General features: G+C 38.9%; 2 protein-coding genes across 5 annotated transcripts in view; one reads left to right on the top strand and one right to left on the bottom strand.

The window, feature by feature from the left end:
* LOC110041082 (sodium/potassium-transporting ATPase subunit alpha-3-like) overlaps window positions 1–15,280 on the bottom strand; it is a 31,884-nt gene extending 16,604 nt beyond the window's left edge. Inside the window, exons 1-7 of one of the 3 annotated variants that reach the window (XM_089293750.1) lie at window positions 14,994–15,280; window positions 13,139–13,225; window positions 11,118–11,264; window positions 8,984–9,043; window positions 7,713–7,916; window positions 6,828–6,890; window positions 2,330–2,380 (exon numbers count right to left, since the gene is read on the bottom strand). In XM_089293750.1, coding sequence (XP_089149876.1) covers window positions 2,330–2,380; window positions 6,828–6,890; window positions 7,713–7,916; window positions 8,984–9,043; window positions 11,118–11,264; window positions 13,139–13,222 — 609 coding nt within the window. In that variant the 5' untranslated portion in view covers window positions 13,223–13,225; window positions 14,994–15,280. Of the gene's footprint in view, window positions 1–2,329; window positions 2,381–6,827; window positions 6,891–7,712; window positions 7,917–8,983; window positions 9,044–11,117; window positions 11,265–13,138; window positions 13,226–13,460; window positions 13,520–13,562; window positions 13,652–14,993 lie in introns of those variants that run through there. The other 2 variants (XM_089293751.1, XM_089293752.1) reach the window with 2 other exon arrangements.
* A 48-nt stretch (window positions 15,281–15,328) lies between these two features.
* LOC110041060 (ATP-binding cassette sub-family C member 1-like) overlaps window positions 15,329–26,675 on the top strand; it is a 32,165-nt gene continuing 20,818 nt past the window's right edge. Inside the window, exons 1-5 of one of the 2 annotated variants that reach the window (XM_089293747.1) lie at window positions 15,329–15,507; window positions 16,399–16,708; window positions 18,283–18,385; window positions 19,201–19,262; window positions 19,953–20,081. In XM_089293747.1, coding sequence (XP_089149873.1) covers window positions 16,446–16,708; window positions 18,283–18,385; window positions 19,201–19,262; window positions 19,953–20,081 — 557 coding nt within the window. In that variant the 5' untranslated portion in view covers window positions 15,329–15,507; window positions 16,399–16,445. The remainder of the gene's footprint in view (window positions 15,508–16,398; window positions 16,709–18,282; window positions 18,386–19,200; window positions 19,263–19,952; window positions 20,082–26,675) is intronic. The other variant, XM_089293748.1, reaches the window with a different exon arrangement.

Here is a 26,675-nt window from a genome sequence, read left to right on the forward strand (position 1 = left end):
CGAGTAGTACATTAAGGATTTACACTTACAACTATATGTGACCGTGAATGGGAAAACGTACCTTAACGCTTATCCATTAGACGGGCAAAAGCGTTAAGCATCCGTTAGTCATCCGTTAGAACGTTTCTTAAAAACGTTAGAGGCGTTAGCCCAACCGTTAGACGTTAGCATCAGGCCGTTAAAACGGAGAGTGCAACCGTTAGCAAGAGACATGTATCTGTTAGCCGTTAGCATCAGACCGTTAGATAGGCCAGCATAACCGTTAGCAAAAACTCTGTATCCGTTAACACGGCTAGAGAAGCCGTTAGGATCCGTTAGAATAAACTAGCATCCGTTAAACGGGTAACGATTCCGTTAGAATGGCATGACATGCATTGAAGTAGAATGTGGTAGCCTAACATAGTGTGAAACGAGAGCAGCTCTTGGCTTCCATTTAGTTCAAAACAATCATGAGAGATAACTATCTTTCGACGAGAAGTTTGGCGATTATTATTTTTTGATGCCCTGATTGATAAATACAACTTGAATGAAATTCAATAAAGCCTTCATGCTATAATTGTTATACACGATCCAAAACAAAACACGTTTGCCGCTTCCACAAACAGCCTGACGACATGTAAAATCCTAACTACGATCGTCATTATATGAACTGTTTTATTTATTCGGCAAAGTCCGGTTGTTTCGAGAGCTTGTAATTTGTTACTGTAATTTGTGAACAAACGAAAGTTAAAAATACTTAACAAATGCCATAAACGGACGAAACAAACACGGAGAAAACTCGACCAAACTGGCCATGCGATGGATAAAGATGTTCTACGAAGTAAACACTGATCACGTGTCAATTCACAAAGTGTGCGGGTTCAAAAATTTGCATAAAGTTGTTTACATATTCTAAGATGTGAGAAACGGCCATATTCCGGCGGAAAGTTTGATGAATATTTTGATAGACTGTTGACTGACTCTGAATCAGAAGAAACCAATTTTAAACTACATGTATGTGACAAAAACAACTTTACCGGATGGAACCAGCGCCAACAAAACGCCTGTCGCTTCGAGACTAGCTTCGTGACCTCAAAAGGTACCGCTTTTCGCATGCATGCTCTGTCAAGAAAGCCTAATCTCTCGCGAATCCACAGCTGGATAAAACAGTTACTTTTACAAAACTCTAGGCAAAGTCATTATGTAAAAATTAGTACAAGCGACAAATTCATTTGAGTAAAACAATAAAAAATGTTCATCCCGACTGGCGAGTTAAATTGTTTACACACGGGTCTAGCGGCGTTAGGTTCGCGTCCCACATGATAATATAGGACTCAAATTCTGAGTTATCCTGTCTCGATAAGGAAGTGATAGTTTACATCACTGAGTTTTGTTTTCAATGCTCACCGTGGAAATAATTTTATTAATGTTTGTCTCGTCGACGACTGATGAAATCGGCACTTTGTGATTCGTTTTTTTAAAAAATGTGAGTGAAGACTAATAATGGTTTGGCACGATTATGTGTTTCTAACATCGGACTGAAAGCTACGCTATTCGTTCGATAGAAGTCCTTAGATGTAAACCGTTAGACAACCGTTAAATGTCCTAAGATGTAAACCGTTAGACAACCATTAAACCTCTTTAGATGTAGACCGTTAGACAACCGTTAAACGGCTCCAGTCATCCGTTAGAACAAATTGCGCAACCGTTAGAACGGTTTCTTCATCCGTTAGGCATACTTACTTAGCCGTTAGAACGTTAGGAGAGAGCGTTAGAACGCATTGATCATCCGTTAGGCACACTTAGATAACCGTTAGACCGTTAGGACAAAACGTTAGAATGCTGTGAAGACCGTTAACTATCCGTTAGCTATCCATCCGTTAGCGCCCGTTTAACGGATAAGCGTTAAGGTACGTTTTCCCGTTCACGGTCACATATTTGAAAACTCTCTCAAAATTGCAACGGCCTTTAGGTGAGTGCAATTTGAAAGAATTTTCACCTATCATGAGTAGTGTAAATCCTTGATTGCTGGAGTTTTCATATGTTTACTTGTTTATTACTGTATACATGTATGACTGGGAAAATTGCAAACACATGCACCTCAACCCCCCCCCCCTCCGCCCCCCCCTCCCCCCCTCTTCCAAAGAGAGAAGAAACAAACAAACACACAAAAAACAAAGACAGAGACAAGATGGAGAATGGCCAGACAAAACAAAGGTACACAAGACTGAAATGGCTGCAAACAGTAAGGAATCCGGCATTTGGGAAAAAGAACTGCAAGGAATCAATGATCTATGTGTTATCATGTACTCGTAAGAAAACAAATTCAATTTAATGTCATGTTTCTTACCTGTGGAACCATTTTCTTGAAACTCTCCATGATTTTGGAACTTTTGGCCTCCTGTAAACACGACAGTAAAAATAAAGATTTAGTAGAACTACAATACTACTGAAACAGGTAGACTGCGAATTCAAAGACAAGCATGACAGTTGACTGTGGTGCCAAACGTCAACGATATTGGTCATGTGGCTTTGTTTGTCAAATCCAAAAGGTGAATGCACATGCTCACATTCTTTTCTCCTTGCTGGTTAAGTCTGTTGTTCGCACTTCGGAGTCAACCATTATTTTAATGGAAGCCCACAATGCTACAACTGAAAATCCTGATGCCGGCTCTCCGCCTTCCGCGATGATAGAGTCTAAAATGCTTCCTCTTAAGCTTTCATTTATGGATTTCTTGTGAATTACAGTTCACTCTTTGCTATTCACAGAATACGCCATTGTTCAATCACGTACTGAAATGTGACCACCTGCGTTCACTTTTTAGTTTGACAAACAAAGCCAGGTGACCAAAATCGTTGACGTTTGGTGCCGAAGTCAACCGCCACGCTTGTCTTAGAACTCACGGTCTACCTGTTTCGGTAGTAATAATGGCAAACTATACTCGCAGCTAGACTGTAGAGCTTTTCATTCAGTTAGGACCTTCTCACAGATGTTAGGGCCCACCTTACCTAGGAAAACAGGACTGCCAAAGCTACATGTAGCCAACTGCTAGTAAAAATCACTATCCACATGTCAGGGCATTTTACAGGATGCGGTCGTGCAGATCTGCATAATTTGCTAACATCCACACCCTCTGCATAACCCATTGACACCCGTGCTGCCTGTAACCACCCATGCGAAAAACCCTCCAATTTCCTGTGCTGCCCATAACCACCCCCGAAAAAAAGCATGTGGGGACAATTGCCTGTCCTACCCTCCCTGAAGACTTTTTGTTCTCTTATTGCTCCATTGTTCTTGAGGACAAATAAACCAATCAGAATCTGTGTTTTGAGCATATTTTAAGAGGACTAGAGGGGTCCTAGAAAGATGCTCGATCTTCTTAAAATTGTGTGCTCAAGAAGTGTAGGCAATAATGGCATGTTATGGGCCAAATCCACAAACTTCAAAGGTCTTGTTTTCATTCCTATCACAGAGAAATCACCGCTTTGGGATTTAATATAGAAAGGAAAAATACAAATCAATGTTTAGGTGGCCTCAGAATGGAAGATCATAGAGTTTGGAGGCCTCAAAGCTTTCTGGTGAAGAATGTTTTCTTCCTTCAACTGCCATGAAAACATACACCTTATTTCAAAATGGCGGCCAACTTATTATTATTTTGTTTGCATGTTAATTAGCCCTCTTTGCCTCACTTTCACTTCAAAATTCTTTTGTATTTTGTACATGCTGACAAGGCAAAGAGGGCTAATTACCATGTAAACAAAAGAATAATAAACTGGCTGCCATTTTGGAATAAGGTGTATGGATCGTTCTTTTGTCAGCACCTTTTGCGAGAACTTTGCATTCTTTTGTACAAACACTTACAGCGAAAATTAATTGACACATGAATTTAACATCAAATGCATCAAGTGGGGAGTGAAGAATTCTCACTTGCTTGATGAAAAAGCAGACGGTTGCTTGCAGTGGTTTCTCTCTCGCTTGGCATAACCAACTGCTTGCAGGGTAAGAAATTGACTAATTGATTTCTTGTTTTCAAATTGACTTTCACTTGTATCTTTCGCTTTTATTTTCTGTTGATGTTTTCTCAAATGTCAGCCGTTATAGCACAAGAATGGAAATTCTGTTGTATTTGGTTTTGTTTTGTCCTCCGAAGTCAACAATTAACTCGTTTCGCCTATTCAATTTTCTCAGCTTCTGCAGGGGTATTTTTGCCAAAACTTTCTTTTTTCAACCAAATTAAAGTTCATTATTTAAGGTAACATTTTTCACAAAAATGAAAATAAAATATTATAATGCACGTGAGTTATTGGGATAAAGAGATTTTTAATAAAACATAATAAACCATCAAGTTGTCAAAGGGTGCATTTCTTTAAAGTGCCACTGAAACGAAATTTTCGTCCTCTCTTTTTTTAGCCCAATTTATAGTTTCAAACGTGCTTAAAATAATGGTGAACTTTATTTCTGTCAAATCCTAAAGGAAAGTGCTCTTTTTAGCTGCTGAAATCGACTTTTTGGAGCAAAACTGTGTCCGGGCTCTGGAACCGAGTTTAAGGACCTTGTGACGTCACTGGTTGTATTAACGCAAGAAGCGCTAAAGATTCTCTCTTGTTTTCACTTGATTTAGTTAAGTTTGTTCTTCATATTGTCGATACCTACTAGTTTCTTACCTTGTAATTTCAGTCCAGCCTTGACAGGAAATACACATCATAAACGTTGGAGGGCGCCAAAGAATGTAGATTCACCAAAATGAATGCTACAGATTAGAACAGCTCAGTATACTTTTCGAACATCTTGAGTACTCGATTGGAGATTTCGAAGACGAGTGTGGCAACTTTTGTATCACGTCCTGAAGCCTAAACACGATATTTCGTCGTCTGTTTTCAGCCTGGTTCTGAAATTTGGATTCTCACGTTTATCTAAGGTCTATTAACAAGGTTCGAATATATCCTCGGCAACTTTGCTGCATTAAAAGCCGTAAGCACATCAGCCATCCGCACAATCATGAAGTTATTAATGGTCCACAAGCTTTGAGTCAAGTACTTCTTTGCACACAGAGAGCATCTTTTTATGATACTAATAAGTGAGAGTTCTTGTGGTAGACAAAATGTATCTTTGAAAATTGTGATCCACAGCAGGGTTTGCTTTATCGCCGCATACGTATCAGTGTAAACAAAGCGGGAATTTCGCTTCTCTTTTACACGTATCTCCCAATTGTAATATTTCACGGCCAATGGATAACTTGGAGTTCTTTAGCACATACTTATGTCTATGATCTTCATTTAATAGTATTCAAGTTCAAAGCAATTTGTTAAACGTCACTAGTTTATTATTTAGTCTAAGGTTTATTAAACAGAATTTGAACTAATTTGCATATATGACCTTTCGCCGCCGACATTGTCACGCTTTCTCTCGTTTCCTGAAAACATATAATTGTAGGGTCATGGCAGCTAAGTTTACCTTTATAGTTTAAATTCGCTCCCTCATATAAAATAAGAGGGTTTCTTAAATTGTTGCTGTTGTGATAACTTGTAGGATGTAGCAGATACAACTAGACTAAAGGTCACTGTGGCACAATCTCGTCCGCGGTGAAACTCACAAAGCGTCCGGGTTCTTTGAAGCGAAGCGACTCGAAAACTCGAAACGTTGTTGCTACGATTCGTGCAGCAGCACTCCGGATAATATTTTCAAAAGCCGCTTTCTCTTGTTTTCATGTCTTTTAACTTTATGAGTGTAGATATTGTTTAATTGAGTGCTGGCCATTTCAGTAAGAGTCCCGATCATTTTGCGATCTAAGAACTCCCACTCGTTTGCTTGCTTACATAAAATATCCAATTAAATAGACTGAAAAGCCCCAGGATCGACTCTCCACCTCTTCATGTCTAAGGCTACTGTTATTATCTGCTTTACAGCCCTGAGATGTCCTTAAGATGTTTTTGGGGGGCTTCGAACAGTATTCTCTTCTCCCATAATCACTCTAAATTTTCAGCGCGGCATGAGAGCAATACAACCAGTGACGTCACTAGGCTGTTTTGGCCGCGCCAAGATGGCCGCCAATTTTGGGCTTAACCAGCCAATTTCGAATGGCTGAAAAAGCAGTTTTCGCTTACTGTATGCGAAAAAAAAGTCTGCAGTGTTTCCAAGTAAGGTTGAAACTTTATTACTAAGCAAAAATCTCACATACGAAAATTTCGTTTCAGTGGCACTTTAAGAAAATCCAAGATTGGATTCTTAAATCTGAAAGAATCCAAAAACAGATCTTGCGTTTCTTTACTTAACAGATCAATCCAAGATCTCTCGGATCATGATTTGTCAAAGGATCCGAAGAATCCACTCTGAAAGTGGCTGAGAGTGAGGAAATGCACTCAGCAATGACTGCCTTGATTTCTTTGGTGTAGATGCCATTTTAACACATGTGAAAGCCTGCATTCCCCAGTTCTTTGAAAATGATACTTCGATCTACTGCTTCCATCGCAAGTGGGAAATGAAAACACATCTAAAACTCCTGAAATCCCAACATCTTTACTACAACTCAGACGTTTGATATTTTTGCGGGATCTTTCCATTTTTTTAGCCTTCTTGTCAAAAGTAATGGTAAAGCAAGATGAGAGTAGGCAGCCAAAGATTGGCCAGTAGCCCACTGTTTAGCCCGCTACTGGCCCTTGTTGCCAAGCCCTTATGTATATCATAATAATTCATAAAAAAGAGATTGATGGCCCCTAATAATGAGATAGCAAAGATGGGAATTTTATAATTGATTCCTGGGTGAAAATATATCATTTAGAAAACCTGCACACAAATAAATCCAATTTTGAGTTACATTGTATTTGACTTTAACATGATCTCCACTGACCTGGTAATATGAGAAGCATCCTGTAATAATAACAACTGTGGCAAGAACTATCCCAAGGTAAAGCTGAAAAAGTGAAAGAAAGAGGTTCACCTCCAGGGTTAAATTCAGTGTTACCCATTTGCACAGCTAGGTGGAAAGAGACAATGTGAAAGTAAACTAGTGTCTTGTTCAAGAGCATAACAGATTGATCCACACCTTGGCTTATGATAATTTCTATCCAGGGTCCACAGCAGTAACCATTTAGTGTGGCCATCATGTCCCCTGATTTAAAATGTGGCTACATGGGAAATTGAATCTCTTTTACAGTACACATACTTTCTGTATTGTATGCATGATTTGGACAGTAGACATGGCAAGTCTGATTGGCTTATAATTTGTGAATTTGAGTATGGAATGGAGCACAAGTGAGCATAAAGAGTTTGGCATTACAGAAAACCTAGTAGGAATAACCATGGTTTCAAACTGCAGAACAGCACTTTGCAAAGCAAATAAGAGGAACCAAAAGTACGGTAATAAAAGATCAGCACAGATTAAAACATGGGCAAAATTGGACGCAAGGTTGTTTCTGTATAAGCAAGGCTTGTGGACAGCAATTCAATATGAAAATAAGCAAAGAATAGCAAACATTGTTTCATGATTGTCAAGAATGTGAAGGTCAGATTTATTTCAATAAACACAAAAGCAGACCTTCGCATAGTACATTATTTAAGCCTGAAATACAGTCTTCAGAATGCTTCTTATCACTTTTCAAAAAAGTCTAGTTAGTTATGTACAACAAAAGTTTCAAGAGAAAAATCTGACCATGATCAGGACAATTTGGGCAAGACCTCCTTAAACAGTTTCTCAAAATTTTTGTAAGGTTTATTTTTTATAATTATTACTCACATCATCCTTATCTGGTTCCTCCTGTTGGGACACCTTGATTCCGTAAGTGATGAAGCAAAGAAGGGCTCCAATCCACAACAGCATAGCAAAGCCACTAAACAGCTGTTTACAGAACTTCACCCACTCAGGGGTAGTGGGTGGTGGTGTCAGAGCATTAGGACCATCACGCGCATGCAGTTCATCAGCCTTTTCTTGTGTATGACCCTGCAAATGTAAATTACGATGAAAAGGAGCCAAACAAAGTCAGCATTAAGTTGCGTTAAGTCAGTATTGTTAATCTTAATTAAATTACAGTCTGATTATTTGCACTAAAAGATGTTATCTTTCAGAACAAATAAATGAAAAAGACGTTGAGATATACATATTTGATTTTAGTTTCACGAAGAAGCTTTAATATAAACTGTTGCAAAGACCCAGTCTCAGTGATACATGTATATTTCACAAGACAGACTGTGCTTTACCATATTTCCAAACATGTACAAGTCTCAATTGTTCAAAATGTAACAAACAGAGGTGTATTTTTGACAAACTTCAAAGTGTTTTGTTTATCTTAACAATCAAAACTAAAACTTAGGAGAAAACAGAGAAATTGCATTGAAAAAATCAATGCTAATGAAGATCAGATATCCAAACACCTTCACATTGTGGTTATGATTTCCTTTCTTTACGTGTTAACTTGATGAATTATAATGACTTTGACGGGTGCAGTATCCAAACCCTTGGCCTTCCTGATTGTAATGAAGTGTTCTGTCAAAGAGTGCTAGCTGTGACCAGAAATTTCTGCAGGTAGTGGCAACCACTGAAAATTACCATCTGGTGTAGTAGTCCCGGTCTTGCTGGCTACTCTTGAGATTTTTCAAGGTTCAAATAGAAGCTACTGAGCAGTGATTTCATGTAGCATAGTTTATTTATCTCTGCAAGGTGGTTCTAGCTACTTACCAAGTCTGAGGATGAAAGTTGAAGTAATATGTTACCAATTCAAATTAAACAGCAGGCCTCAATTGTGCGAAGACTGGATAATGCTATCCATCAGATAAATCACCATCCAGTTGCTATCCTGTGGATAGGCATTAACAAAACAAACCATGCTACTTGCTGGACAGCAGTTTTTCTGGTGGATAGTGTTATCCACCTTTTGAACAACCAGAGCCTGAACAATAACTTTTGTGTGGACTGCATTTTTTTACACTGCAAAATGAGGTTAAGGACTATCTTATTATTTTAAATTCTGGAACTCTTGAGAGAAAAAGTGAATGGTGATTTTGCCTTACTTTCTTAAAATCAGTATCAAGCTTGTTTTCAAGGTCATCCAGTGATATCTTGTGCCACTCCTTTCAAAAAAGAGAAGGAAAACAACAGCAACATTTAGAAAGAATATATGTTCTCACAATTGCAGCTGATTACAAAGTATATTTACATAAAATGTCTTGTACATGTACTTGTATGTACATGCACAGTTGAACCTCTCTATTACAGACACCAAAGGGACAGGGCGAAGTGTCTGTATTAGAGAGGTCTCCATATTTGAGAGGTCACTATGTTTCCATTACACTGCCTTGTATTTGCATTTCTAAATGTAAGTCTTGAAAACTAACATTTTGACATGTTCTGGTATTGGTATCGCTGAATGATACAGTGTCAATGTTTGTGTAACCACCAACAGGAAAGGGTACATGCCACAAATTATCGACACCTGGTCCCTGGAGTGTCCGTAATAAAGAGGTTAAATTCTTATTAATTTGCTTCCTAGGGCTGAGATTTAGTGTCCGTTATCCATTTTAGAGAGGGTCCGTATTATAGAGGGTTTTTGAGAGGAAATGTGTGAGAATTTTGTTGGTACACAGGAAACTGTCTGTATTAGAGAGATGTCTGTATGGATGGGTTTGACTGTACATTGTGACTGGTAACAACTGAACTAATCACAACTCAAGGTTGACGAATTTGGCATTAAAATTGAGACAGACTGATCCACATGCAGAAAGAGAAAACTTTTGTAACTGGTAATAATGTGAGCAATTCAGAAGATGGAAATACATTGCTTGGTTATGAACTAAATAACTGTGATTGAAACAAAAGAGTTGTTTAATAACAGCACTAGGGTGGCTATTATAAAAACATATTTGCCTATTCAGGGTCCGAAATTAACTTTTGAAGTAGGTTGCCCATTGGACAACCATCTTTTCAGATCTAGGTGTCTGAGATGAAATCTAGTCGTCAAGGAATAAAAGGAGGCATGCCATAACTTAATAAAATTAAAGTGAAGTATTCAATTGTACAGCTGAATAAAATGAATGACATACAAGTCAAGTCGGCCTTATATGCCTCAGCAATAAAGTGAACAAACTGTGCAGCTTGTTTATCATTGCGATAGGTTGATCCCAATTTAACACTCATCAATTCCATAAGGTTTCAAAGTCCACATAAATCAGAGAAATGCCTTTCAGCCTGTGCAATATAATACGCTGTCTTAAATAGCTTTGAAATGTTTTCAAAGTTATCTTTTTCCATTCGAAGGATACAAGATTCCATTGACCGTTCCTCTGGTTTTTGATTCCCAACAATATTTTCTTTGACCACTAACTTGTGTGTGGCACTTTCTTCATGTTTTCTTAGTGTTTCAAGTCGAAATGTTGTACACCCCTCCTTTGAAGCCAATGCACTATGACTACGCTCTTCTCACCCTCCAGTGTTGTAGTGTATACAGTATGAACAAGTCATAGAATTTATATTTTCGCAATACCGGAGCCATGGCCGACCAGCTTTCCACTGCGGCTTCCGTTCGGGTTTTCTAGCTTTCTGATCCAGTTTCTCCTTGGCCTTCCGAATCTTTTGGTGCATCTTTTCATTTTCTATTATCATCACCCTTTGTTTTCTCGGAGGAGTTAAAATACCGGAACAAAGTGTTTCGCTTATCTAAATCCACAGAGTCCGCCATTTTGAGAGAAGCACATGGCATGTACATCCGGGAGTTTCTAAGAGTTTGGGTCATTACTGCTCAGCGGTAAAATGCAAAACAAGATGGCGGAGTAAACGAACGTTTGTGTGCGAATCGTAATGAATGGACTGCCTACTTTACTGTTCCATTTCTCATACAGAAATCTCAACCCAAGATTATAAATTTTAAGGTCTTTAGCAACTGTTCACATCTTCAAGAGGCTGGGAACTTGAATTATGGTCGTCCAATGGGCAACCATGTTCTGCGATTTGGTCGTCAGTGTTAAATTCTGGTCGTCTCTGACGACTGGACGACCGTTAATTTCGGACCCTGCTGTTAACAATCAAAATGTACATACTGTATGCAAAGGGAGCAAAGGGGGGATGGTTGCAAAAATGGTACACGTATGTATAAAATTTTAATGCCATTGATATTACATAATTACATAACCACATTTTTATACTGTGTACCATTTCCAGCTCTTGCTTCAGATCTTCCAACTTGTCCTTTCTGGCATCCTTTTTGCCATCCTTCTTTCCCTTTTTCCCTTTTTGTGGAGCAGGAGCATGTTCTACAAGAGGTGTTGTAGCAGCTTTGTCATTGTCCTTCCGTCCATACTGACAAACAATTCAAAAGATAGAATGATCAGCCTATACTAACTCTTATACATACAAACATGTACATGCCAAAGGTTGAAGTACACCTTCATGTACAATACAAAATAAAGTAGAATGCATTGAGGGTCCAACATAGGTTAAGCAGGACGTGGGATGAGGGTAAAATGCCAGACAAAAATACTTCGTCAAGAGCAGGATTTGCTCATTTTGACATGTGGTATATGCAGGATAGTTTTACAATTGACAGCAAGATGCGGGAAGAAAAACAGAAAATCACACGTTACGAATGTTACATGAAGAACTGCCACAATAGAATAGAATAGAATATTTAGAATAGAATAGAATAGAATAGAATAGAATAGAATAGAATAGAATAGAATAGAAAGCCTTTATTTTAACACAATAAGTCTTAAAGCTAAAAGCTTGTATGGTCATGTATAAAATAAATGAAAGACCCAATAACAATGTAATTATATAAAAAAATTAAAAACTACTCTCCTATAACTAGAGAGGATCAAGAAAAACATTCTGAGTAGAGTAGAAAGGAGGGATTGAGGCAAAAAGTAGTGACAGAGTGTTGGATTGAAAGGGCCTATGTTGGACTCTTTGTATTTGGAGATCTCTGTTAGTTGAAGTCCACATAAGAGAAAGAGAAAATCTCACAAATGCCCCAAAGCACTTAAATAAATTTTGTTATAACTTGGCTTCACTTTAAAAAGTTTAGCGAGACAAGCCCGGGCACAAAGCATGAAACTGTAATGCTTTGGGGCAGTGGGAAGGGTTCATGATCAGTAATGATAACGCTCACCTACTTCTACTGTGGCCTGGGTTAGAATACTTGAGCTGGTATTCGTATCCCTTATTTCATATTGTGCTATTTGATGATTTTCCTTCTCGATATGATTCCTGTTTTATCTGATCTAAATATCCCATACCCCAGTAATTTTCCCCCAAATATCCAGTTATCCCGTTAATTTTTTACCTAAATGTGCAGTACCAGAAAATATCCATACTCCCCCCACAGAAGGGATTGGAATTTCCTGGAGAGTGGGGGGTTCTCTAAGGCCAAAAATTAAAGAAATGTATCAAGTTTAATTGGAATTTCCAGAGGGGAGGGGGTCTCTCCTGTCGGGGAGGTATGGATATTTTCTGGAACTACACAATATCCCATATTTCAAGTTTTTTTTTTTTTTTTGCTTACTAAGTTTAATGTATTCTTTTGCTGAATGATATTCTATGTATTATGCAAAATAAAATGGTTGTTGTTGTTATCCCATATCCTGAAAACCCCTGAGAGGACCTTGATCTGGAAACAGCAGATGAAGAACCTCTCCATTTAAGAAATAGAAAATTTGTACCGTGTTTCTATTGAGTTATAGAAACACCAGTGAAATTTTGGGACAATGAGAAATGCTGTGGGAACACGAGCCGCAGGTGAGTGTTTCCACAGCTTTTTTGAGTTCTTCCAAACTTTCACGAGTGTTTCTATAACTCGATAGAAACATGGAGAATATGTTATCTATTTCTTTTAGGAAACACAGCAATGAAAAAAAGGAAAACAACTTGTTAACTTTGATTATCAAAATGTAGATTCTCTTTGCTTGCACCATCATTATGTCGACAGCTCATGCTAGTTCTGTGTTTCTATCAAGTTATAGAAACACGATTTTAAACCAATCAGTGCACATATTTTCTTAGGGCTGTTTTCTAAATGTATATATATATAAACTTATGTTTTTGAATTGTGCAAATGCATGTATATAAAACTTGTTCTGAAACAATTCACTTGCTATATAATTATGTGTAGCACTGCATGAATAACCTTTATACTTACTCAAAAGAACTCTATCTATAGATAATTATAAATTACAAACCTCATCAGGGTTTCCGCCAACTTCGTACATTTCTTGAAGGTATGCCGCCCCTAGTTCCTCCTTGTTGTTTTCATTTTCTGCCATCGTCTGAAACAAATCAATACGGAATGTGCATCAAAAGTAATTTTTACATATATTTGTGATGTGTATTGCTTTCAGGAAAAGTGAATAGTGAATCTAGCATTTGATAGTTTACAATCAATTATTGAAAAAACTGTTCAGAAATAACCATGAATCTACAGGGAATGAACAAGTTTGAAGGTAAATTGATGACAGAAAGGACATAATCTACCAATAATTTAACTCAAACCTTGACACATACTTGGGCCTCAGAAACAAATATTATACCCTAGTAAATTTGAAGCCTGCTAGTAAATTTGAAACTGAAATATTTAGAATAAGAGAAAAAGCAGCAAAGTTAAACCTTTTTCTACGAAGCCTACATTTAATCATTGCAAATTTAACATGCTAGACTTGAGGTCAAAAAGCTCTCAAAAAAACATGCCCACAAAGCACCTCATTGGTCAAAGGTATCACTTATTAGAAACTTGGAAGCAGATATTAACAGCAGCTTGAATATTTAATTTCACACTGATAAATATTTTATGACACAAGCAAAAGTAACATGTAAACCCTGCATGCTATGTTACTGTTCAAAATAGGGAAAATTAATTTTGCATACCTCAAAATGGTAAACTCATTTTTTCTTAAAAGCTTAAAATCAATTTTGAAACAATATTCAAAGTAGAATGAATTACGATGAGTTTATTGAAAGAATCCATTTAAAATGCAAATTATTTCATATGGACAGATCAACCATGAAATATCGCCATTTCACTTCTGTAATGCTCCGTTTTTCGTAAAGTGAACTTGCCGATGAAATAAACAAGTCTGACATTTAGGGCGAAAATATCCAAACGGTATAAGTGAAGCTTATATTTTGCAAGTTTTCCCAAGAGTATTCGCTCTTAACCGAGCAAACTGTATTGCTAATGCAGTAAATCACTTAATTAAAAAGAAACGCTTTGAATTGCAAGCCAAGGAATTAAACATGAAGCTTACATGTAAGCTTAACTCGATAAGACGAACAGGTTGGACTCTCGGACGGAGCAAACTTAGCGAAGGATTGCGGTTTCAAACATTATGTAAGCTAAGCTTATGTACGGAAATATTTTGACTGCTCATGGTAACATTCGTCTTCAAGGATATAGCGAATCATTTACGACAACAAACAATACTAACGGCGTAAACATAACGACATTTTCAAGTCATACATGCATAGACAATGAGCATAACACTTTGTAACCAGAACAGCGCACAGACAAAGAACAAGCCGCAGAGGGCTAAGGCTAAAGACATAACTAAGCTCTAAATGTAAAAAGTTAACCGCTTAAACTGAAGCAATACCGAGTGTAAATCTTCTCTTTTAATTACTTTCAATTACTGCTTTCCCTTTTCTGAAAATGGCGCTAAATCGATTTCGATTGCTGCCTTGGTACATGTTGTTTATCATTGTGTGACAAGTCAAGAGCTTGGCTGCTGCAGGCAATTGTGACTTACATGTACATGTATTAAAGTAGTGAAAAAACACACAAGTTACATACTAATAAATAATAACTAAGAGATTGCAAAGTGAAAATGAAGAAGCAATTTTTTAAACATTTTAGCTTGGCCACCTCACACAAGCAAAATTGAAACCGATAATTTTATACCACAGCTTGTCGGTGGACAGGCGGTGATCGGCGTTCACTTGCAGCTCCTCTGCTGTTTATACGCACAGTACGGCCACTCAGCAAAACATGTACTGTAACTGAGAGCTTCGATAAGAGGAAATGCTAAAGAAAAGTGAACTTACCGCAAATTAAGACGACCTTTAGCCAGGTGAGGAAGATCTATACACAACAAGCAAGAATGAAACTGACACAAGGAAATGCGTTGCCTCGCTTTCGAAATCTACTCCGTTAAATCCCGGGGTTCAATCAATAAAGGCAACTGCGAAATCTAAATGAATCAGTTTGATCGCAGCTACTAAGAAAACCCCAAACAAAAGCAACGAAACTACGGCGTCCCTTCGGTCGTCCCGCCTCCGGCCAGCTCCTCCTACCGTACGCACGATGACCTCAAGCAGGTTCAGCACACGTGTTTATGCTGAGCACGCCAGGGTATGGGTGGAGCTCGAAATAACTTCGGAAAGCTTCGGAATCTGGCGATGAAAAAACGAAGATCGGTCGATCAGGTATTGACATATAAGTTTTCGTTCCCAGGATTGTTGGTTTGCCAGCTGCACGCGATTTTTGCTAAACCTGGTTGACTTACAGCTGTCTTGGCGAAATCTGGAAAGGGAGATTTCTCGAATCCTGCGATCCGAGGTAAGCACAGAGCAGAGTAGTTATGGCCAATAAAACCTGAGGCGTACGCGTGTGGAACACGAGGTTAAGTACGGGTCACGCTCTCTCGCCAAAACATGATTCAAAGTTTCACTTTTTCCTTTATTTGAGTCGGTAGTGATTTTTTATACTGTGTTTTACGTCTGTAACCTCTTGTGTATTTAAGATAGCATACTAATTAAAAGTATGCGAAATCAGTCATCCAAAGCGTAAGGTATATATATAATCTCTGCACCTGTCCAAAAAAAAAAAGAAAAAAAACGAACCGATACAAATTAGGAAACTTAGCTTAGTGCTACTCACTTTCAAATTTCACCAAAGACTGGCAGACAAAACGATTATTGATATTTTTTTCTTATTTTAGTGATTCATACTTTCAAACAACTAATTGCATGATAGCTTTTCTTTGTTACATGTACTTATATGCTCTATTCTCCCATTTGTTTCATGTATCAAATGCAGTTTGTTTACTTTTATTATTTTGTGCACCATCATGCTTAATGCGGGTTAATGCCTTGATCATAATGAAGGAGTTTGGGTTTTGAAGACTGGCAAATCTCCATGAAATTCAGTTTAATGGTCCGTCAATTCCATAGCCAATCCATAAGAAAATGTCAAAGTTTGTACCCTGTGAGATAGAGATTCCCTTCTCTTTCTGCTCAGTGAGAGACGAGAGGGAACTTCTGCTCACAACAATTGCACAGTTTGCCTCATACAACTGATCAATTGCATATGAAAGTATGTAGAAACAGAGCAACTGTAACCACATACTCCCAAATCAATCATCACATGATCTGAAACAGGTGGCAACAGGATGTAAACATGTAAGAAAAATCTGTCTATCATTACATTTACAATTTTTCTTTTAATTAGTTTCCCTTCAGAGGTAACACTGGTTTTTACTTGTGATCCATGCAGCAATGGCTGCAGACAAAAACGATTTGCTAGTAATAGGGATCAGTGTTCACAAGCCAAATGAGGACGACAATCTTGAGATGCAGCAAGCTGTAGACACAGCTCCAGATGTCTCTGCACAGCTTTCTGTAGCACTTGGAGAGAAGTTTGAGGTGCTAGGGAGGGATGTGAACTGGTGGCTGTATGTGAAATGCATCAGCAGTGGAGAAAAGGGATACATCCCTAGCACATGCGTGGTGCCGCTGAAAGATAATTTAACCAATGAAGAGTAAGTTAAATGTCTTGACAAGAGCTGTCGATGTTCATTAATATTTAAAATGACGTATATGAATCTTAAGAAATATGTATAATAAAATGTATGTCTGATGTTGACATTTGTTTTAGAAATAAACTGTTGGTATTAGAGCTTTGGGTTAAATTTAAGTTGAGGTAAGTACAGCCAAACCTCTCGTAAGTGACCACCCAATATGTCAAGCCTAGCTGGCTGCTTACGAGAGTTTAGACCATACTGGGTCAAAAGTTTGCCTCATTAGAATATGGTAACTGCCGAGACTTACCCCATGCACCAATGCCAATGCTAATGTTTTATTCACGTGAAAAGTCAATTGCGAGAAAAACTTCCATTGAAAAATTTCCGTCTCTTGTACTACCCAGGAATACGATAATGTTACAACAGCTCATTATCCAATTTCCTCTCTATTACAGTATCTGTCAAGTGGTCACTTATAGGAGGTTAGAAACTAGAGAAAATTTCAAACTTTTAACTCTAAAAGTGGTCTCAGTCACTTACGAGAGGTGGTCGCTTGCAAGAGGTTCTCGATGTAGTGATTTGACTAGGAAACTTTTGGTATTTTGGAAAACTGGTCGTTGAGGAGAGGTGGTTGCTTGCAAAAGGTGGTTGCAACCGAAGGTTTGACTGTAATCGTAATTGGATCAAGTGGAGTGTACATGAATTCAGAGAGTGGTAAAGGGTATTTTCTTGACCTGTGATCGGCCCTTTTTATTTCCTGTGAAATGTGAAATAGCCATTTTTTTCCTTGTGGATCGTGATTTCCATAGTCGCCGTGAACCGTGATTTTCCAAAACGTTTTCTTTTATTTTCCATGAAGCATGAAATGCCAATGTTGTATTTTTCATGAATTGTGAAAGGGCTGCTTTATTTTCCATGAAACGTGATCTGTACCCCCCTTTACCACCCTCTATTCAGGGAGTAATCCTCTGCGTCATTTCAAAATCAGATGAGTTCAAAGTGCGAGGCTGATTTTAAATTATAAGCACAATTACTCCCTGAATTGTATGACATGAGGTCCAATTGCTAAGTAATCCAATCTATAACAAATTTCAAAATTAAAAACAGTCTTTTGAGAACTTCTTATTTGCAAAAAAGTCAACAGCACTTTCCATAAGCTTTAAAAACTACAGGAAACATTAAGAAGAAAGCCATTAAAGCAATTGTATAATTGACATAGTTGATAGAAAGTTGTAATTGGATACCAGTAATTGGACACCCACATGATTGGGCATCGCTTACGTGACAATTAGGTACACAGAGAACCCATCGCGATCAAGAATTTTGAACATTATAGATCTGATTATAGATTAGATATTTACCTTTTGTCACTTGCACTATGTCACACTATGGAAATTCTGTAAGACTAGCTCTAAGGTGATTGTACAATATTACATGGCAAGCTCTGTTAGAATAGCAGTCACTAAACAAAGAAGCTCACAGAAATGCAAAACATTCCAGCCAAATTTGAGTCTTTTAGTAGTCTGTAACAAGTTGGCTACCATTACATGTAGTCTCAAGGCTCTGTGTTGTGACCATGCATCTTTTTGTAGAGAAGATGAGATAGATAAGGGTACAGAGTTGACGGCAGCCCTGGTAAATACGTCAGTTGATTTAAAGTTCTTCCCTGATGCACCATTAGAAGCAGAAAACAGAGTGAGTTTTTCAAGACCATTTTTACATGTATTTCTTGTATAGATATTTGTAATTAATGGTCGTTTAATTTAAAGTGGAGATCCTGCATGCCAAAGGCACCTGATGACCGTATTTCCATCTGTCTGTCCGTACATCCATACGTTCATACCTACATACAACATGTATGTACACCCCTTTATGTAAATCAATTTGAAATGTCACTCTGCAACGGGGCTTTTCCCTTAGAGATTAGGAGGCGTGGGTTTACAGTGTTCATCTTTAATATTGGGCATCTTGGACATCACCTGTCAAAACAAGGTATCCGTTGACCAATATTACAGGACCACATCGTAGGCTTATGTTTATAGCTTATCACAGTCATGTTTTTTTTATTTAACTTAACCCCTGCCCAGGTACAGGTTTTCGATTGGATCACAGGCTCAAGCCAGGGTAACTTATTGTAATCGGGAGCTCCGCTTTTAGGCTTGGCGAAATCTATATACCGTATTGAATATTTACATGACTGTGTAATTACATGTATCAGTAATTTGTCTTAAAAATACTTTCTAACTTGAATACATTCTACATTGGACACTAAAAGAGGGATAATGTGTAAATGGTCAATTTGGCCAGAAAACATGTTATGAACAATTGGAATTTTTGTTTGGCATAAATATGTTTTAAACCAGTGGGATGTACATGTAAGGGGTACAGATTGTGTAAGTTGTGCTAAATATTATGGAAAACCTGGCTTCCTTCAGACTTCACCTAGCTTTAATCACATTTACATGACAGTATTGTAAATACATATTATATGTGATGGTCATCTTTAACAGAAACCCTGCCCTGAAGATTCAGCAAATATTCTCTCCAGATTGACATTTTTCTGGCTCTCCAGGTACTGCAGTTGAATATTCCTTGTTATAATCTTGTAATAATTAAAGGCCTGTGCTCATGGTAATCACAGCTGGCCATCAAACATTTTCCGACAAAGTTTGAACAAAAAATTTGCTTGTCCCAAATGAGCAGACTGGGTTTTTTTTAGCCCTGCATGTATAGAGGGTATATAGATATTTTCCAGGACCGGGTTTTTTAAAGCCCGATTATGCTAACCCAGGATTAACAAGAATTTTCATTTCAGTGTTGTAACTTTTCTGTGAGGTTTTCTGTTTATATTGTTTGTCCTTCTGTTTTGAATTTGAACAATATCAAACTACACAAAACATAAGCAGTGAAAAACATTTTTATACAAAAATAGTAATACTTCGATTAACTTTTAATCCTGAGTTAGCGTTAACCTGCTTTCAAACAACCCAGCCCAGAACAGCAACTGTACATGTAAGTGGCCATATGCATGTGTACTCCAGAAACTGCTTCTCAGATGAATATTATTATATACTAAGGAGTTATCAGTCTCAGATGACTTTGGTTATTGCATGTATATTGAGAGTCAGATATATGTACATGTGCATTTCAGATGCAAACTTTCCTGTCAACGTGCTTTTTTGTCTTGTCCAAATTAAACAAGGACATCAAATCATTTTTCTATACTAAATTATAACATTATTGTTATCCTTTCTTTGTCCAGATTGATTTTCACTGGCTTCAAGAGGCCATTGACTGACTCAGACTTGTGGGCACTTAACAAAAGAAACAGATCTTCAACAGTTGTTCCACCATTTATTAAGAAGTGGCAAGAAGCTGAAATTGCAATAAGGTAAAAAACAGGAAAAATCTTTTAAATTATCTTTATGTTCTTAACTTTAGTAAGTTTTTTTTTTAAAGAAAGAAAAATAGCTGATGTACAGGAAAAAGAACATTATTATTAATTAATATCATTTTGTGTGAGCTTTGAGTTGAGTGAAGTTGCTTGAAGAATGCTTCATATAAGTATGTACATGTACCCATTCCAGGCATCGTAACAACGTCGGAGTGTCGCAAAAGATACACAGATTACAAGGACTTTGCTCGAAGTACTGATTTCAAACACCAAAGACTAACTATGATTCCAAAGTGATTTATTCTTATTAATCGTGATTTTTTGTCCAAAACCGTCAAACTAAAATGCAATCAAAAAACCTAGTCTAAGTGACATTGAAGACTAAAACTAAAATAACCATTACATAACACGAATACATATTAAAATACACAAGTGCAAGGAAATCTGATTATGCAACAATTGACCAAGAAATGCAAAGACAAGGAAATAAATACATGCTTACTGATTGTCTCCCTGTAACGCCAGAATACACAAGTCGCAAGATAAACAAAGTAACCTTCGCAACAAGCTCTCTTGTCTAAAACAACTATCGCAAAACGACAACGCACGAGGTCCGACATATGATATCGAAGCATTACTAATACGTAACAAAGACTAATACTTAACAGAAAATAATACTTAACTGAGAATAATATCTAACTCGACAACAATTACATGGCTCCCCTAAATTGAGCCAATCAATTCAGGGTGTGTTCCTTTGGGGTGATCTGGATCCGGATCAGTGATCCAAGATCACTCGCTCGGATCATGGTGCATCGAAGGAACCGATGAATCCACCCTGGTTCCTTTGATGCACCATCCCCGGTTCGAATCCTCTGTGTCATTGCTTGGCACAAGAAGTACCAACTTCTGCACAGGTTGTTCAAAGTAGCTGACGTGCTTGACTCTGCGTCCCTTGTTATCTAAAGTAGCATCTCCCACTGCTAGCTTTACCTTTCGCACGTAGTGATCAGGATCATCATAAGCTTCTTCTACGCGGGCAATCTGCTACATGTTGCAAGGAAGATTGTCGTTGCTAATGATCACAACGTCTCTTTGCTGGAGGTTACTTCTCGGACTCATCCACTTCTGTCACAATTGAAGGGTATGAAGGAACTCTCTTTTCCTATGCACCCAAAACTCGTTAGTCAAGTGTTGGACTCAATCCATCTCTTTCAAAGGTATAGATCAGCACGTTGAAATTCTCCAGGTGGTGGTAGGATGACTCTTGACTTTCCTGTAAGGGGTGGCTATTGACCACAGCATCTACTTCTGTCATGAAGGTTTGAAGAGATTTGTCATTCAGCTGGCTACCACATTGGTCTAGTAGGACTGAGAGTATGTTACGTGCCATTCTAATCTGTCGTTCCCAAATGCCACCCATGTGGCTAGCTGATGGGACGTTTAGCTGGAATTCAGTCCAATCGTAGTTGGGTTCCAAAAGGAAATTGTGAACGTGGGTCTGGTCCATTGAGGACAGTGCCTTCTGTACCTCATTCTTAACACCCATAAGGTTGCTTCCCTGGTCGCATCTGGTCATACGTATGGGGCCTCGGCCATTGATGAATCAGCACAAAGCGTTTATTAATGAGTCAGTTTCTAGGGTTGCGGATACTTCAGGGTGGATTGCACAGCTTGAGAAACCTGTGAACAACACTCCATAGCGCTTCAACTCTTTACGGCCTTCCTTAATGACCCATGGACCAAAATGGTCGACTCTGCAGTGAGTGAAGGGCGGTGCTGGTTCTAGTCTGTCTGCGGGCAAATTTGCCATCTTCTGCTCTTGTAGGGCCCCACGGATTTTTCAGCAAATCACGCATTTAGAGATACACCGGGACACAGATGAGCTCCCTCCAATTACCCAGTATACATGTGACCGCAGATCGTTTAGTGTCATCCCTCAGCCTTGATGGCTTATCCTCTCGTGGTGTTATCTCACCAACAAGGTTGTGACATGGCCTTTACTTGGGATTATAACTGGAGGCTTGATTCCATAAGATACTAGGGCATTCCTTATCCAGCCACCAACTCGTAAAACACCATCTTTGTCTAGGAAGGGAGAGATGGAGTGCACTTGAAGAGAGAGTGCACTTGTCTTCTTCATGGACAAATTATGTTTCTTTGCAAATTCTCTACTTCCATCATCGTTTTGTACTCCTAAGGATCTGAGAATCTTGATTTCTTCAGGAAAGGCTTCTTCTTGGAGTGACTTTCACATTGCTTGCTCGGCTTTTCACATTTCATCCACTGACCGTGATCTGTGTGTTGATGTGTCTTTCTCTTTGCTTGTTTTCTTTGCTGCATGTAGCGGTTTCTTGGGACTTAGTTGAGGTGATGCTTTGGACTTCATACATGAAGCAACAGCTCTCTTGGCCCTGTGCCATTTGGAGAAGTACTCCAAGCGTTCAGAAATGGTTGCCATCCTTTCATGTTGAGCTCCGGTAGTGAAAACTTGAACTTTCTTGACCTCCGGATCGTCTGGAGAGATGTCAAGATTTACATTGTCATTCCTGTTCGGAAGCTCTCACTGCCATAAGAAAGGTGGCCCATTGAGCCATCGGGAGTCAATCAGGTCTTGTGGAGAAAGACCAGGTGAGGATTCGTGTGCTGGATTTTTATTGGTCTTGATGTATTTCCACTGATCGGGGGCGCTGATGTCTCGAATTTGTTGCAACTGGTTGGCTACAAAGACGTGAAAGTGTCGAGTGTCGTTCCTGATAATTATAGGAGAGGACAACTTGGCTATCTGTGTAAGACACCTCCGTAATCTGGTCGTACTCAAGCTCTTCTTGCAATGAGGCACTGATCCTTTCGGAGAGCAGAGCTGCCGTCAGTTTGAGTCGAGGGATCGTAACAGGTTTCTGTCAAGTTACTCGAACCTTGCCAATGACGAAGCTGCAGTGGACCAGTGTCATCTGTAAGACGCAAGTAAGAACACTAGCTGTATCCATGGTCCCTCCCGTCCGAAAAGTGGTGGAGTTGTACGGACATGAGTTTTACAAATGTATGTGGCTTGTAGCACCTCTGGATCTTCAGTTCCTCTAAGTGATGTAAGCTGTTTCTCCATCTCTCCCAACTATGGCGCAATGGCTCAGGCACTAGATCGTCCCAGTCAGATTTATCTTGGTAGAGGCCCTGAAGAATTTGTCTTTCAGTCAGGATCACTGGCGCTAGGTATCCCAGGCGGCCGTATACGGAACTGACAGTTGATAAGATTCCACGTCGGGCCAAGGGTTTGTCTTGCAGGACAATCCAAAATTGAAAGGTATCTGACTCCATGCACCACTGAATGCCCAGTGCACGCTCTATTGGGAGGACATCATTGTGAAGGTCGAGATCTTTAACACCTTTTGCTCTATCTTCAGGGGCAATCTTCACGATTACTTCTTTGGAATTAGAGGTGAAATTATGAAGCCACATTCCCCCTCTGGTGCAGATAAACTTGGTGTTCTCTATTAATGATGTAGCTTTGGAAACGGTAGCAACTGACTAAGGCCATCGTCAACATAGAAATCCTTCCTGATAAAGTTAGCTGTGTCAGAGCCAAACTCGCACTCATTGTCAGTAGCAATTTTCTTGAGCCCAAAGTTCGAGCATCCAGGAGAGGATGCAGCTTGGAATAGATGAATGGTCATGCGATACTACACTAGCAGAATCTTAAGTAGTCGCGATCTTCATCTTTCACCTTGGACTGGTGGAACATAGCTTCCAGGTCACACATGAATTCTATCAATTCCTTTCTGAATCGACAGAGGACGCCAACCAGGGAGTCTGGACCTTGTAGGAGGTACTTGTTTAATGAATGGCCCATGAAGGTTGCACTGCAATCAAAGACAATTCTGATTTTGCCAGGCTTTTGAGGGTGGTACACTTAGTGATGGGGGATGTATCACGACTTTCCATCATCATCGGGTCGTTGTTCATGTGGCACCCTTACAGCAAAACCCTTTTCGACAATGTCTTGCTTGAATGCCATGTAGTGTCGATGATACTTCATGTCATTTTCCATTCATGTGTTTAGCTTGTTCAGTCAGCGTAAGGCCAGTGACTTGTTGTCTGGCAGTTTCGGGGTGTTGCCTCAAAGGGGAGTGGCATCTCATAATGCCCATCAGTGGTTTGTCGGATTCCTTCTTCCATCTGCTTTAGAAACTGTAAGTCATCTTGGGACAGTATTGCTTGTCTGTCTGTCCTTTTTTCAGAGAAGTCCATTTCAAACATCTTCGTAACTTGAAAGGGATTGATCACTTTTTTCACATTTGTTTTCATAGAGAAATTGCAACTTCTCTTGTTGAATCCTTCTGCATCTACATGAAGGTCAAGTGGTTCTCATGCTTCGATCGTGTAAACTCGTTAAGAAACGCCAATCTCATCTTCATCACCATCTTCTCCGCTAAGGGGTTTGGAAATCTTTCCAATGATTCCCCAGTCAAGGTCAGATCTCAAGGTGTAAGGGCTGTCATCTTCTTCAGGGATGATTTCTCTAGGCATTATTGCACGTGGGCAATCTGATCCTATCAGAATTCTTATTTCCTAGTTCTGATAGGGTGTAATCTGTGCTGTAGTCTTCTCCAAATGAGGCCATTGGAGTGCTGACTTGGGTCTTGGAATGTGAGATCTCTTTGCTGGGATGATTTCATGTGAAAAGGCTTCAGGTAACTGCAGAGTGACTTGTCGCATAAAGTCTTGCATGATGAGACCTCTTGCGATTCTCAACACGTAGCCGCATTCCTTCAGTTGTTGGATGTTTTCAATCTTAATCAGCACACAATTGGATCTACACATAAAGACGGTCACACTTTGGATCTTGTTATCACTAGATCAGATGATGACATTGTTTCTAATTTGTCAATTGATTCTCCTTTTGTTATATCTGATCACGCTGCCGTTCATTTTCATCTGATGCTTAAAAAACCAGTGTTGGAAAAGAAGCTTATCACATTTAGAAAACTTCGTTCAATTGACTTTGATAGGTTCTGATGTCACGAATTCTAGTCTTTCGAGTCTCTTTTCCACACCGCTTCCGTGCCTTGATGACTTAATCAGTGAGTATAATGGCGTTCTTAGTTCCATACTTGATATCCATGCTCCTGTAAAAACCAAAACAATAACTCTGCGTCCGGCTGCACCTTGGTATTCTGAAGAAATAAACAATTTGAAGAAAGATCGCAGGAGACTGGAGTGGCGTTGGCGAAGGACCAAACTTCCAGTCGACCGCCAGTTGTTTATTGATCAATGCCGTGTAGTCAACTTTTTAATTTGTTCTTCCAAGAGAACTTACTACACTAAGCTGATCAGTGATAATCAGACAGACTATAAACTTCTTTTCAAAACAATTGACAGTCTATTACATAGAAAGTGTGATATACCATATCTGCCCTGCATCTCGCCTTCGGATCTCGCAAATAAGTTCGTCGAGTTCTTTTCTGATAAGATCACCAAAATACGGGTCGACTTAGACAATGCAGCTCTCATCATCCATCAAGTTCCTGAAGTTAACCGGGTCTGTCCTTATACGTTTGATGAGTTCAGTTTGGTAGATGTTGACGAAGTCCGCAAATGTGTTGTGAAATTATCTTCCAAGTCATGTGATCTTGATCCTCTTCCTGGCTATGTCACAAGAAATACTTTAAGCATACTGCTTCCATTTATCACCAAGATTATAAATACTTCGTTGCAATCTGGCCAAATACCCTCTCAATTAAAAGTTGCTAAGCTACGTCCTCTTCTTAAGAAGCCTTCTCTGGATCACACGCAGTTTTCAAATTATCGCCCTGTTTCGAATCTTACTTTTCTCAGCAAAGCAATTGAGAAGTTGGTTGCTAACCAACTGATCTCCTATGTTAACAACAACAACCTGAATGAGCCATTACAGTCTGCCTACAAACAGTATCATAGCACAGAAACGGCTCTCATTTGCATGCATAATGACATCCTCACAGCAATTGATAAACGTAGAACAGTAATTTTATTACTTTTGGACCTCTCTGCTGCTTTCGATACTGTTGACCAGGATATTCTCCTCTTCCGTCTACAACAGCGCTTTGGAGTTACTGGCAAGCCGTTACTATGGTTTAAATCTTATCTGTCCAATCGCATGCAGTATGTCTCTGTTGATGGTGCAGCTTCCTCAGATCATGCTCTTCAATGTGGTGTTCCACAAGGATCAGTGTTGGGACCCATTTTGTACGTTCTTTACACTTCACCCCTTTCAGACATTGTAAAAAAATTCAACTTGAGTTATCATTTTTATGCTGACGATTCCCAACTTTATCTGTCCTTTCAGCCAACTATACCCAGTGATAAGGATTTAGCTGTGTCCAACATCGAGCGCTGTGTACGTGAGATTGATCACTGGATGTTGATTAATCGTCTTAAACTTAACAAGGATAAGACTGAACTTCTAGTGATCTCCGCAAAACATCTACCAAGACCAACCCTTCAAGAAATCTCTGTCGTCGATGAAACCATCTGCTCATCACAGACAGCAAGAAACATCGGTGTCATTTTTGACCATCATTTTCATTTTAATGAACATATTGCAAGTATTTGCAA

Source organism: Orbicella faveolata, unplaced genomic scaffold, assembly GCF_042242905.1.
Source record: "Orbicella faveolata isolate gen_17 unplaced genomic scaffold, um_ofav_v1 contig_25, whole genome shotgun sequence".
Taxonomy (NCBI): domain Eukaryota; kingdom Metazoa; phylum Cnidaria; class Anthozoa; order Scleractinia; family Merulinidae; genus Orbicella; species Orbicella faveolata.